At 32.7% G+C, this 14,625-nt stretch overlaps 2 protein-coding genes across 2 annotated transcripts; both read right to left on the bottom strand.

Moving 5' to 3' along the window:
• Positions 1–387: 387 nt before the first annotated feature.
• On the bottom strand, positions 388–4,417 carry LOC130799413 (uncharacterized). Its single transcript, XM_057662509.1, has 5 exons — positions 3,943–4,417; positions 3,225–3,614; positions 2,576–2,668; positions 1,319–1,386; positions 388–632 (listed from the first exon to the last, which is right to left on the bottom strand). The coding sequence occupies exons 1-5, from the start codon at positions 4,189–4,191 to the stop codon at positions 470–472; spliced, it is 963 nt and encodes a 320-aa protein (XP_057518492.1). The 5' UTR covers positions 4,192–4,417; the 3' UTR covers positions 388–469.
• Positions 4,418–5,624: 1,207 nt separating this feature from the next.
• LOC130799408 (outer envelope protein 64, mitochondrial) lies at positions 5,625–14,109 on the bottom strand. The gene is made up of 13 exons (XM_057662504.1): positions 13,468–14,109; positions 13,232–13,384; positions 12,308–12,432; positions 11,702–11,827; positions 11,334–11,513; positions 11,009–11,153; positions 9,631–9,799; positions 8,989–9,123; positions 8,644–8,844; positions 7,697–7,824; positions 7,082–7,133; positions 6,289–6,358; positions 5,625–6,137 (listed from the first exon to the last, which is right to left on the bottom strand). The coding sequence occupies exons 1-13, from the start codon at positions 13,710–13,712 to the stop codon at positions 6,055–6,057; spliced, it is 1,812 nt and encodes a 603-aa protein (XP_057518487.1). The 5' UTR covers positions 13,713–14,109; the 3' UTR covers positions 5,625–6,054.
• Positions 14,110–14,625: the final 516 nt, after the last annotated feature.

Here is a 14,625-nt window from a genome sequence, read left to right as displayed (position 1 = left end):
CAATCTTCTTCACTTGTTTTCCACCAACTTTATTTTTTAGTCCTTAATTTTCCTCCATCAAATTTATTATTCAATAAAATAATATATCTACTATCTAAAAAATATTTTTCTTAATTTTCGTGAACATCCTTGTGGGAACATTATTAGGGAATTGAAGAAGCACTATTTATCCTGCCCATTTTGTTACCATATAAAAGTTTTTTTCTCTTAAATGATTCAAAATGAGTGAAGCCGAGGAGTAAAAAGAAAAGCCTTTATCACCAGATGCATCACTTACACGATTATCCTCTTGAAAAGTATGCTTTAGCTTTGAGTAATTTTTCATGCAATGATCTTCTTTAGAGAGAAGGTAATTTCTATTTAACAACTAACGAAAGTTAAAAAATCTTTTTACTTGTCTCGAGAAAATGATGGCATTGAAAGTGAAATCAGGTACAAAATACATTATTAATTGAATTAAAATATGTGTTTAATTCCACCATTCAATAGTAGTAGGATCCTTAGCAAGAGGTTTAGGAGGAGGATCAATCAGAAAAACTTTCAAATGCTTTACAAACTCCCTTGATTTTTCTAAGTTTACAGCATGTCCTGCATTCTTGATCACCACTAACTGAGCATTACTCCCCACGTGCCTGTACAAATATGAATTTCATCATCATATTTAATAGGTGGTGACAATTTAACCACGTTACCAAGCTTAAATTTGCAAAACAAATTCATGTTAATGACAACAATCAACAGTGTCAGAACCTTAATTACTATAGAATGAAATCGCCAATAAGAACCAATGTATCCATCCATATGAATTCTTTTCTATTTATTTTGATTTATATCCTTTTCAATTTGTAAGTCTAAAAGTCTCTCATATTCCTTTCAACTTCTTCATACATATCATTTTCAGTCTTCTTCGTCCTCTTTTTTAAATATTTTAAATTTCAACTTTTTTACTTCCTCATTCGCTTACCCGTCTATAAATAAACTTTAATTATTTATGTGTTTTTCTTTTTTGACTTTTATAGTGGAAGTTTTTGACTAAAGAAGAAAAAGTTTAGGGGTAAGATAAGAAACGGAGGGGATTGAGGAGTTATAATTTTGTGCATGTAAATGTCTAATATTGATGAGATTTATTATCAAAGTCCTCTCACCCCAACAATATTGAAGCTAACTATTACCTGAAATTATATCTTTTACTAATTTGCTTGTTTAAAATGCTACGTTTATATATGTCATTAATTTAATAAAAAATACAAATATTGAATTTAATTTAACGATAACAAATAATCATTTATAATTTAAAAGGGAAGACGGGTATATATACCGTTGCAATCGATAACCCAATTCTATTGGGAATATTTGATCTTGCTCTCCCCATATAATCATCGTGCGCTGCATTAACATTGGATTAGTAACTAATATAATTACTATCATTATACAGTTATATTATTCCTAAAAGAAAACGAACGCTGGTCAATTAGCACTTGAAAGATTATTTTATGTGTTAATTATTCAACAATGACTTTTTAATTTTCTCATTTTCACTATATAATATAGGTCATGTTAAATTCACCTTTAAAAAAAATTGTAAAAATAAGTTTTAATTCGTGAAAATTAGTTATAATCAATAGACGATTAATCCACAACTTTATATTTTCTCTGATTTTTATTAGTTGCTACAATTTTATTTTCCATGCTATCATTATGCACAATTTTATTTTTTATATCTTTAACTTAATATAATAAAAGAATCTAAAAAGTTAATATTATAAAGAACATGCATCAAAACGAATCAAATAAAAATTTATTTGACTATATTTTATATTATACATAAAAAAAATCAAATAAGATTAGTTGATGAATAGTAGTTGTTATGGTGATTGTAGCAAGTGATTAGAGGAAGTATATTTTGGTTATGATTAAAATAAGAAAATTCCACGTGGTAGCATCGAACTTTCATGAAACACCAGTAGTAGCACTTTTGTAAGATTTTTCCACATTGTACCATTCAATTTATGCCTTATCTAACTGCCGTAACATTTTCCGTTAAATTCTTGTCAATTTTCACGTTTCTACCCCTAAACATTTGAGAGCGTTGATGAATTAAACGTCAAAATGGCAAATTAACATTTGAGAGCATAAAAATGGTTTAGGGCAAATTATAAAGACAACAATAACACTTAATAAAGTTAGAAACTTCAAAATGGTAAAATAAACGAAAATTGACAAGAATTTAACGGAAAATGCTACGGCAGTTAGATAAGGCATAAATTGGATGCTACCATGTGGAAAAATCTTACAAAAATATTACCACTGGCGTTTCATGAAAATTCAATGCTACTGTGTAGAATTTCCCAATAAAATAATATAAGTTTTTCATTTATACATAAGAGATCCTTTATCTATTAGGAGTATTTTACCTTGAATACAAAAAACGACCATGTTATGTTACTTTAAGAAAAATAAACAACTAAGTCGTGACACAATACGTTATTGTAATGGTATTTAGTAAACACATTAATAATGACATTATATAGCTTTACTCGATAGTCAATTCATTAATAAACACGAAACCACTTACGTGAGAGATCTTTGGTAAAGTTGACAGTTGCCGATTTTTGAGTATTTCTTCAATCAATTCTCTCTTCTCCTTCACATATTTTTTGCACATAATCTGCATTAAATTTGAACATCATACATCTTAAGCCACCTTTTACACATTAAATGATACTTCTATATGTCAACATTATAATTAAATAGAAAAATACTATCTTTTTGAAATTTGATCATGAGAAAATTCTATCTTCTTCACATCATTATAATCTTTACAATTTTAGTTCTTTTTCTATAATTAACCACTCAATTAACCAACTTTAACTGTACAGTTATTAAAAATATTTAACAAGGTTGACGGCATTATAATTTTAATTGACGGCATTTAATAAGGTTGCATTCGCCCCTGTCAAGAACAATACTCTCCACGTCCCATTGAGTTTGCAATATATCTCTTGTAAAGCTCTCACATAGAGATCTTAAATATTGCATCCTTTAAGGACATATGGGGTATCTCTTTGCGAAACTATGAGGAAACATCAATGGTGATCCTTCTCATATAAACTTTATCCTTGACATATGCTATGGCACATAAAAAGAGCACGCAAAAGTGAATTTCAATAAACAAATTGTAGCAAACTCAAAAGACAAAAGATGAGTAAACTAAAAATACTCACATTTATGAAATCGGTCAAAATCCAATCAGGAACAGCCTTGGGAGGTTTAACAAAGGAAAGCTTCATCAATTCCCTCAACATATCAGGAGTTTGAGGCATTAAGATCTTGCCTGCTTCCTCCAAGTCCCTGACCTTAAACAAACCTTCCTGTAAATCCTTCTCTTCGAGGCATACACCTGTACAACAGAACACCGCCTTCTCCACTGCCTCCGGAAACTGAACAGCCATGCTGTAGCATACAAACCCGCCATAGCTTATTCCTACAAAGCTCAATTTGTGGACTCCATGAATGTTCATTAGCTTCATCAAGCACTTTGCTTGGAATGTTTCTGTTCTTTCGTTTAGAGTGGTGTAAGACCTTCCAAAGAATAAGAGATCTGGCACATATACCTACACCAATATTAGCAATGAGCCAATGATAGGTTGAGACGTTGAGTGTTCAATAATGAGGACATTTCCGATTGATCTTTAACAAACAATGATTTAATGATTCAATAAGCATTTTAATAAGGTGCACATGATTGAAGAGTAGAGAAAAGTTTATTTTCCCTCTCACAATTTCCGATTTAATTCCCGTCCTTGTAAAATCAAACAACGAAAAATGTTATATTCCACAAACCAAACAATATGCATTTTACAGAATCTATTGCAACTATTCTTACATAAACATTTGGAAATCCAGTAATAATACAAAAGAAAAAAATAAATGATTGCTTACATTGTATTTGGGAATAAATTGATCAAGAATATCACAATATTGCCACATAGCATTGGCTCCAAAACCATGCACCAAAATTAGGTTAGGTTTAGTTTGCTGGTGCACCTTTGGAATCCAACAATGCATGGTTGTTCCATCGCCCAGATCCGACGAGACTGATTGAAGACCGGCGATCGAAAATCGTATTCGGTACCACCAATCTCTAGAAGCAGTGAAGCTTAAGGTTTTTATGATATTAGGACTAAGCATTTTGTTGGAATCAAGATTATCAGAACAATTTTTTCCCCAAATCTTTCGATAAAAACCCTAAATTGATTGTTTTTATTGATGATTCAATATTGTTCTAATAAAACCTGTTTCCAACATTTGCTAAGATTTTTTTGCAAGATAATAATAATTTGGATTTTTGTGGGAAATATGTTTTGACAGTTTGAGTAAGATGGCTGTTTTTGTTTTATTCTTTGCGGTTAATAGCAAATGCCGGGATAAAATGGAGCGGTATATATATATATATATATATATATATATATATATATATATATATATATATATATTCTTCAAAATGAGAAAATGGTACTTTTTTTTCTTTTTCAAATGTTTCATTTAATTGAGCACATTTATCAATGTACTAATACCATCCATACCTCTAAATCTAATAATGCATGATTAAAATTATAAAAACTAAATATTAATAAATTTTATATTAGGACAAATCAAATAAGATTTCATTTAATTATGTTTTAACTTATAGATTAAAAATAAAATACAAATTAAGAGTGAATGATAAATAATGTAAAAAAAACAAATAGGATGTTCTATAAGAATCAAAAAGAGTATTAATTATCAATTTAGGTATTTAGTAAAAAAAAATTATTTTTATTTACTCCTCACTTCAAAAAAACTTTACTCCTAGAGTTATTAATGTTGAAATATATTTAAAAATTTAATATTTTATTTAGGAATATAAAATATTTTGTATTATTGATATTGTAGATGAATAAATTCATTAATTTTTAGAATAATTTCTCATTTATCATTTTCAATGTTGAATAAATTAGATGTAAGTACATTTTATTTTTACATTATAAAGTCCAAAACTTGTATTTATAACTTTATTAATTATTACTATTCTCCATAGTTAAAATTAAATTAATAATTTGCATTACTTAAATTATTTCTAGTTAATTATCTTAAATGAGTTATTCAAAAGAAAAGAGTAGGTTAGCATGAGGCGCAAAACAAGCACAGCAAAACATATACTCCCTCCGTTCCTTTTTGATCTTCCACATTACTATAACGGGTAGTTTCAAAAGTTCTTCCACTTTAGAATACTTTCTATTTTTAGAAAGTTTTTATCTCACTTTTACCCCTTAAAATCCCCCTTTTCTTTTAATGTACCCATTTTCTTTTATTTATAATTATTTTCTCTCTCATACTTCCAATACAATCATTACTTTACACTACTATTTAATTAAAATAATACCCACTACAACCTCATACTTCCAATACAATCATTACTTCCCACTATTATATAATTAAAATAATACCCACTACCACCAAAGATTCTTTTTTTCTTAATCTTTGTGAAATACCCAAATAGGAAGAACAAATAGGAACGGAGGGAGTAACTTTTCAAGGGTTTGTGGCATATGGACCGCTCTACTTTTACACAACACTACAAATCTACAAAAGTATCTCCATTGATGTACCATTTTATGAAATCTGCTTAAAATTTGAGTACAGTTCTCCGAAATATACAGAAATTCAAAAGAACGGAAAATATATCTCGAATCCAATGCTATGTTTGTATAAAAAGAATAGAGAAAAAGAATGAAACCGAGATGAACGATACCATTTCCTTGATTTAGGTACCAAAAGGGGAGAATTAGAAAATAGAAGGGAATTAGAGGGGAGAAAAATCCCGATTCGGAAGGATCATACATTGATCTTCCCTCCACTCCCCTTTCTTTCTTTCGTAAAATGTTATTCAAACACACTCTAAATGTATTTCTATAAACACCGTGTTCTTTTCATATTCGACTATTTTGTCCAGTAAAATTATATCGCCTTCTCAAGTGGCTTCCTTCCGTGCGTAGAGTAAGCGAAAGATGATCAACTCATAAGCTTCCTCAACCGCTTTTCTCCATTACTCGCAACCTTGTTATGTGGCTCAAGAACAAGAGCGTGCTTGAAATCTGCAAATTAAAAAGTTTAATTTAAGCTAAGCTGCACAAACTCTTCATTTTACATCAAATACCGGTGTTGAAAGATTATAAAGAGTAAAGACTCGTACAAATAAGCATTAGCAATATTGATAGATCTAAAAGCATCGAGTAGAAGTAGAACCTGCAAAAGCTTCTTTGTATCGCATAAGCGACTCTCTAGCAGTTCCTCTTCGTAAATATGCCTTGACATTCTGTAACACATATTACTAATCAAAAATGGTGTTCACATTAATGGAAAATAAACTGAACAATGTCACTATTTCACATATTAATATGATAGCTTTCCTTTTTCGAAAAGAAAATATCTCCCATATGATAAATACTAACACTATATTTTGTTTCGGATTACAATAGACTATATTGAAATGACTCTTTATAACATTGCACTTCTTATTTATGTGAAGTGGCTGATGATGTTTGCTACCAAGGGTCAATCGAAACCAATCTCTTTAGCCCGTGTTTGACTAGGCAAGCAGACAAACGACCCTGCATCTTGTTTATATCTCCTTCCTTTTTTTTGACTTTTAACGATATGATGAGATTTTTCAAAATTTACTTGCTGCTTACAATTCCAAAAACAATTAAAAAGAATCCTACTAATTCACTAATCTTGAGGAATCTCAGAAGTAGATTAAATTTTATATTATAAAACAATTCTTGATCATAATTTCCGGTATGTTATCACTAACAAGGTTAAAGTTGCGCGCATCCCACTCCTTCCCCCGACCCTGCCTTAGTGGGAAACCAATTAATGGCGTTAGGATAATGGAATGTTGTTGTGCTAATGTTATATCATGTCTTTCAATAGAATGGACCAATTGAGTTAATTTGAACTACCAAAACAACAATCAGAGTAGTTGCAGATAAAATTGTGAACAAATAAAAAGCATTTGTAAAGAAAAAAAAATTGTTACCTTTTTATCAAGTGATATAGCTTTCGTGCAATCCTCCTCGGCTTGCAAGAAGCTTCATTAACGAGCATAAAAAATATTCAGTAACTCATTTCACAAGTAGCTTTCGGGGAAGTACAGAAAGTAATGGCCATCAATGCTTTTAGCCATGGAATCTAAAAGTTAAGTTTTTCAATTATTGATGATAGAGGATATATTATACTCCATAACATTATAAAAGAACAAGACAAAATGGAGATAGCCCTCCTGCAATGATACCGAAATCAACAGTTGACCATTGAAAGGAGCTCCATACACCGGGGATGCTCAGACTCGTCACTTTGTCTCAAGTACCCTTGTCGCATCCTAGGCGCTTAAAGATGAGTAAGACACTTGGACACTTCAAATTGGTTCAAAATCTTGGAATTTTTTCATTAAATAGTCGTCGTAAATACACTATTACACTTCTACACATGTGTTCAACATGGGTATACGACCGAGTCAAATAACATACCCATTCATTAATCACCACATCATCGTTCTTTTTCTCTCTTTTACCTTCCTTTGTAATCTAATCATTTTCTTGTTGATATGAAAATTAACACGTGGGAAACCAAAATAGAAAGAAATATTACTTACCATGCCTGTTCCAAGTATGCAGCTGCTCGGTTGCAATAGTAAGTTGAATTAGCCCCGTTCAATTTGATAGCTTCAGTGTAGTAGCTGACAGCCTTGTTCCATTGTTTTCCCTTGTATGCAGCATTTCCCTGCCAGCAGGTTTGACAAAAGACTGTAAGCATAATACAAACAGATTGAAATTATTGTAATAGAAATCCCAACATAAAACATGTGAAAGTGCAAGATTTGGATACTAGCTTGTGTGATATGGTATCGCCGTGCAGTTCATCCGAGTTCAAATGTGCAAAATTCACTTCAGTGACCCAATTTGTTTATCTTTTGAATTCTAGCTTTTAATTGTTGTCATCAAGGGCCTAGATTAGAAGCTAGGATTTCGTTTCATGCTTTGTAGTTCAACAATCACACTTAGCTAAGTGAAACAATTAAGAACTTGAAGATTGAGTGGTCTCCTTACACAAGGTCATTTGAAGATCATCCTCACGAAAACTTACTCCATCGTGAATTCAATCTTCAACTATACAACATGAGTGAAGTTCATGTCTCTTGTTTATTAATTATCCAAAACCCTAAAAATTAGTGATTTGTCCTCGGAATTGCTCAAAAATCGAAAAGGATTGGAAAACTCCATCATTGATCATGATCTCCGGCTTCCATAAGTTCATTATACGTTAGTGCACAGGAAAAGCAATATAATCTCATCACAATCAGCAACCATGTCTCTTATTGGAAAAAAGTCTACTCTCAAAAAAATTCCAATATATCGAAAGGACTAAGATATGCAGAACATACCCACATCCAGAGAGGAAAGAGATGATCATCAATTTCCTTCGTTATGAATGTAATGAATTTTCAACTGGCATGTTGATTGAGCATACAGAGAACAAGATTATCATAAATCTAATTTACTTTACACAAACCTCGCATTACCAACGTTATAAAAAACTAACCTTCTCTTTCAGCAGTTCAGAAGCATCCAAATGACCGTCAGCATCGGGCAATGGCATATGCTCGGAGGCAAGTTTCACTTGCTCTTGTAGTGTTGAGTAGCAATCCAACATAGTATCAAGCAGAAATTTGTCAGCTCCATGAAAAGCCATAAATGAAATAGAAGTTGGAAAGCCATCCTGCTCTCCCAATGGAACCGTGATCTGGAAAAACAACAAACATGTAATTTTCCACAAATATAAGCAAACTTTTTTAGTAAGTCAAAAAAAAAATAATTTGAACCAATTTTGTACCCGAATGCCTACTCCCACAACCTACAAAAAGAAAGGAAGCTTATTATTCAATACCTGACAGCAGCCGGACATGCTTGATATGCTGGATAAGACTAGTGATCTATCATAAAACTCTGTAGACAAAGCTTTTCTTGAGTTGCGTTTAATTGGATTATCGGCTATTGTGGGAAGAACCAGCAGCCCGTCTCCCTAAAAAAAAATACAAATCATAAGATAAACGATGAAGCTGGAGGGTGACCGAGTCAATAGAATCAAAATTATCAGGAATTTGCTCAAATATGAAAAGACCCCCGTAAAGAAAATAAAAAGGAACAACTCAACGAATAAGATAAGTGTGAGCTGAGTAACATAAGGCCATCTCAGACTACAAAGTTATCATATCAGTGTGAAGAAACCTAACAGCACATAAACGTACAAATTGCAACTGAGAAATATATTAGAATCCTTCACCTACAACTAGAACACAGACGTGAATCAGGGTAACAGAAACACTTTTCCAGTAGAAAGTAGCAGGGCCGGATCTTAGCATATTCCGGGTAGCCGACCGCCTACGCCCCCAAAAATAAGGGGCTTCAAGTATTAAATAGTGTTATTCAGGCCCGGTACTGAGCAATAATTTTTGAGCGATTGTTTATAAACTTTTTTTTTATATTTGAAGTAATTTTAGAATATAATGTTACAATACATTTTATATACCTTTAAGAGGTTCTGTAATGCTGCACGCAATTCGGTCCTCACTTTATACAGTATCTTCACATCATCAGGTATTGAATTAATTGCTGTACGGATACGTCCACTTACATCAGCCCCCAACTTTGGTCTGGTTGATGTAATCCATTCTTCGTGATTTGTTTTGAACTCATATCTGATATGCATTCAAAAGCTGATCAGCACAAAATAGAAGCATCAAAAATAGCACCTAGAACAATAAAAAAAACGGACCTTAAAAACCAAAAAATCAATGATGAGAAAAAGGAACAGAACAGAACAAGATGAAGAACGAGTTTAATTCTACAGCCCAATAAGACTACCAATGCTCAATGTAAAATAGACTTTTAGAAATTCATTAACCATGCATTGCGCATGTAGACCAATAATAGTCGGATAGTTTCATGGTTTATAAATTTTGTTTTTCCAATATCTGATGATATCCACATTGTACAACCGCAGGCTTTCTATAAGTTGGTATATGGTATCTGGGGGTCTCAATTAGGCAACAAGGGTATTTGTCAGCCACAAAACAAAGATAGCAGACCAGTTGTGATAATCTGCTCCAATAGTCCAACATTAATAGTAATTCTTGTTACTTGAACATTGGCTCTAGGCATTACACATTTTCAAGGAATTGGATTCTCAGGTCTCACTGATGTTTGCATCACTCAGTTCGAAATTGCACTACCGGTCCGCGTTGATGCTTTCTTCTAACATAGAACGGATCTTACAGATGTTATTTATATCTCACGGCTTCAGCATATCACTTACCCCAATTGATCTTAGGTGCAAGAGAGCTCGGTGAGTGAGCTGCTATGCTCCCTTTCAAGGGTGGCTGCCCATAGGCAAGCCTCCTAGCTATCTCTTGCACTCCGTATCCCATTTATCATAGAGTAGTCATTCAGCGGCATTGGCTAAATCTAGGTTGTTCCCTTCTCAACGATGAAGGTTATCCCCCACCATTATACATGCAATTTCGACCATTTTATTTTGAACGTTATATATAGTTTTGTATTCTGCCTAAATTTGATGATGACAATGCTTTTGTGGGTGCTAAGTTCAAATTTCGCTAGCACCCAACACCTCATGCTATTACCTATTCCCTTTCCTCCAAAAATAAACTCCATGGTCGACTTTAGCATAGATTGTAATTCTTACTTCATCCATGAAAGCTTCATTTTGTGATTGGTTGTTCCAATAGAGAGAAACGAGGAATTATGAACAATAATAGCCACGAGTGGCTACAATTCGAATCCATTAGCGTTTAGAAGCAACCCAATTTCTTTATAATTTGATGACAGATCAATGATCTAAAATAACAATTTCAACCACGTAAATTAAACACATATTTATAAGATGATACCTATGAAGTAAAACCATAAGAGACGAAAGAGCACGAAGAGCTCCTACTCCACTTTTCATATTTGAAGACTCTTCACGAAATGCTTTCAAACTAGGCACATTAGAAGCAATATACTGGCCGATATTTACATGCTGGGGGCTTTGGTCTGCAAAATTAATGAATTAGAAGTCGCCTATTATAACCCAAAAAACACCCTACAATGTAGCGCACCTCTATATCAAATCATAAGATTCTTGTCAGCATGCATAATATTCTAAGCATTCAAACTTAACCAATTACAACAATAAAGAAAACTTTACAAATATAAATGAATAATCCCACTTACACCCAGATAAATTTTCTGTCGTCTTTTTCAAAAAACGTGTTGTTTTAGGTTTTGAAGCATTTGAAATTTCAAAAAGATCATCTGCAACTACAAAGCGCCTTGACCTCCTAGGCTCAGCCTTCAACTGCAGCAACACATGCCCAACACAATGTAAAACTTTGAGATCCCGAGCAAACCATCCTGAACAATAAAATTGAACAAAGCCATAAGCATTGGTAAATATTTACAGTTCATACTACGGAAAGCATTTTGAGAGAGAAAGACAAGGAATCAAGGATATATCAATAAATAGCAAGACCTTTGAAACCTGATACTCATCAATAAGATCAACAGAAATACGGAAAACATTTTAACAGAATGGTTCTTACCAATAGTATCTAGACTCTGAGAACTTGGCAGGACTCCATCCATAGAAACAACCCCATGAGAAGGTCGAAATCCAAAAATACCACAAAACGATGCTGGAATTCTTACGCATCCAATTGTATCAGTGCCTGGAAGATTATATTTTTGGTCAGAAAATCTAACCAGAAGAAATTCATGTTATTACATCAAAAAGAAAACCTAAATGGCTAAATAGTTGTTTCAAGTCAAAGCCAACTTATGCTAAGCAAAATTCAGATTGCATGCTTAGAAAGCTCAATGACACTCCACACTTCACATTAATGTTACTGTGAATTGAACAGCCAAATAAAAAAGCATTCAGACATAGTGAAATATTCCTAAAAATGTGAAATATATACAACATGCTAAGACTAAGAGATTAAACAAACCAAAAAATAGACAAAACATAAGAAATGATGAAGTAGACGGAATGAAAAAATAAGCAAGTATATTTATGAACAACATAATTCTCTTTATGTAATGCATTTGAGTAGCTATTTTGTAACAAATTTTGGCTACCTAATAATATCCATCTTTCCATTAATAAAAAGATAACTTACTGATACAGACACTAAGAAAGAGACTCATACCAAGTGCAAAATCAACAAGCTGAGCAGCAACAGCTACAGCCGAGCCACTTGAAGACCCCCCAGGAATATGATGTGGTGTCGACGGATTAGTAGGAGTACCATAATGCAAATTTTCACCGGTTATCCTGAAAAAGCAACACTACTTCATGTCAGCAAACCTTTTCAGTCATAGAAGAAAAAGGCAGCAAGGTAGAGTAACTAGTTACTTCACAAAAAACATCAAGCAAGCAGAAAGCAAACATTGATATTAAGCTAAACGAATTCAATATTAATTTCATCACTTGAACTGGTAAATTGCACATGATGTTTGCTAACATGTGACAATCGGAAATAACCTATGTTAGTTTTATCATCAACAAGGTAAGGTTGCATACATACGACCCTCCCAAACCTGACCCTAGGTGAGAGCTACTTAATGGCATTGAGGTAATGAAATGTTGTGTTGTTGTTGAACTGCATCCCAAAACCAAGCGCAAGAATGTTACCAATTCCATTCCATAACCTCAATTCCATTAAACAGCTCCCACCAGGGATTTTAGAAGTCGGATATGCATAATGTTACCCAAATAAAGAGGTTGTTTCTAATTGATCCTTGATAGCAAAGACTACAACCTCACGTGAATAAATATGATTTAATGAGCCACAAACTCCAAAAAAATATCAACCACACTATAGCTTAAAATCACAACTTGGCATGTTTGATCACTACTCTCGAAATAGAACATGATCCCAAGACAAATTTCGACCTAGTATCTACAATCAAACTAGGGCAAATGCATAAGAAAAGGGTCAAAATTTGAGAAACCATCAACCACAACACAACATATTATAACATTGAATGCAAAATTTCCATATACAAACAAACTAATAGGAGTACTAAATAAACAAAATACATGAAATTTTGAACAAAATGAAATGGGTTACCCAAATGAAAGCTCATCCAAAACAGTTGACCCGACACAAGTAGCCCCTTTCTTCAGCAAATTAATAATAACCTCAGCTGTCTTCTCTCCCTCTTCATGAGTCTTCTTCCAATCCGGGCACCCAAAACCGGTTACCCGACCCTTAATCTCAAATCTACAACAAAAACACAACTTTCCGATCAAAACCCATTTAAAATTCATCAAAAAGAAAAACTTTGAAATTGGGAAATGACAAACATGTCTTTGATTGCAAATGAGAGCCCATTGAGAGGCAAAGGAGCAGCAGGAGGTGGCGGTTGAGAAAAAGGGAAAAGTTCAAAACGTTCAACAAAGGCTCCAAAATCCTCTCTTTCTAGAAACTTCTTCTCATTCCACCTCTTTCTCTCTTTATAAACAACAACCGCAAGCCCTGCAACTCCTGCACCAATCAAAATCCAAACTTTTGGGTTATTTGCTAGGGTAATTTTTAAGGAATCTGACATGATCAGACGAAAATATCGATTGAATTTGGTTAAAAATCTTGACTTTTTGTGTTTTTGAAATGGAAGAATGGAGATGGTCTTTAAAAGTTGCCGAGTTTGATCATTGCATTTGTTATGTCCAAACTCCAAGGTTTAACGAGGGTTTTAGAAAGAGGAGAGAGAAGGGAACTGACAAGTTTGAGGGTTTGGTGAGTGGGAGATTTACGGCTTCTAATTAGATCCGAATCCGACCACAATCACACATTCAGACACAGTCCGAGGAAAATATGAGCAAAAAAAATGGACTTGGAGGCCGATAATATAATCTATCTTTGAATCAAAATCAAATCGAAGGTGAATCTCATAAAAAAATCAGTAATTTAACTCTGACTCTACTCCAATTCTGATTCGATTTAATATCTAATTTTAACTCAAATTTTATCTCAATATTTAAGTGCATAGTTTATTTTATGTAAATTTTTATATCTTAGGGATGACAGAGACAGAGACGCATTCATGTGTTTATGTTATGCAAAATTTTTTATTCTAAGATTTTACCTAGATTGGCCAATCAATTAGAGTCTCAAACTTTTGATTGATCAAGTTTGATCCATCAATTAACACAAAAATTAATTTTAAAATAAGGTTAGATCAATCAAGTAAAATAATTCATAATTAATTATTGAAAGGATTGATAGTCTAAAATCAACATAAGCTAAACCTATTTAGCATATAAATAAAGTTTTAATGGATGACTCTTTAAATATTATCTTGTGTATAATCAGATTCACGAAATATTTGAATAGTTTATTGTGTCTGGAAACCAAGTTGGAAATGTTAACTCCATCATCCATGTAGTTCAAATTGCATAACATATTAGTAAATAAATGATCATAATGGTACACTAGTACTTATCGTAAATTATAAATTTTTG

Source organism: Amaranthus tricolor, chromosome 1, assembly GCF_026212465.1.
Source record: "Amaranthus tricolor cultivar Red isolate AtriRed21 chromosome 1, ASM2621246v1, whole genome shotgun sequence".
Classification (NCBI taxonomy): Eukaryota; Viridiplantae; Streptophyta; class Magnoliopsida; order Caryophyllales; family Amaranthaceae; genus Amaranthus; species Amaranthus tricolor.
The sequence above is the reverse complement of the archived record's forward strand: the minus strand, read 5'-3'. Positions and strand labels throughout refer to the sequence as shown.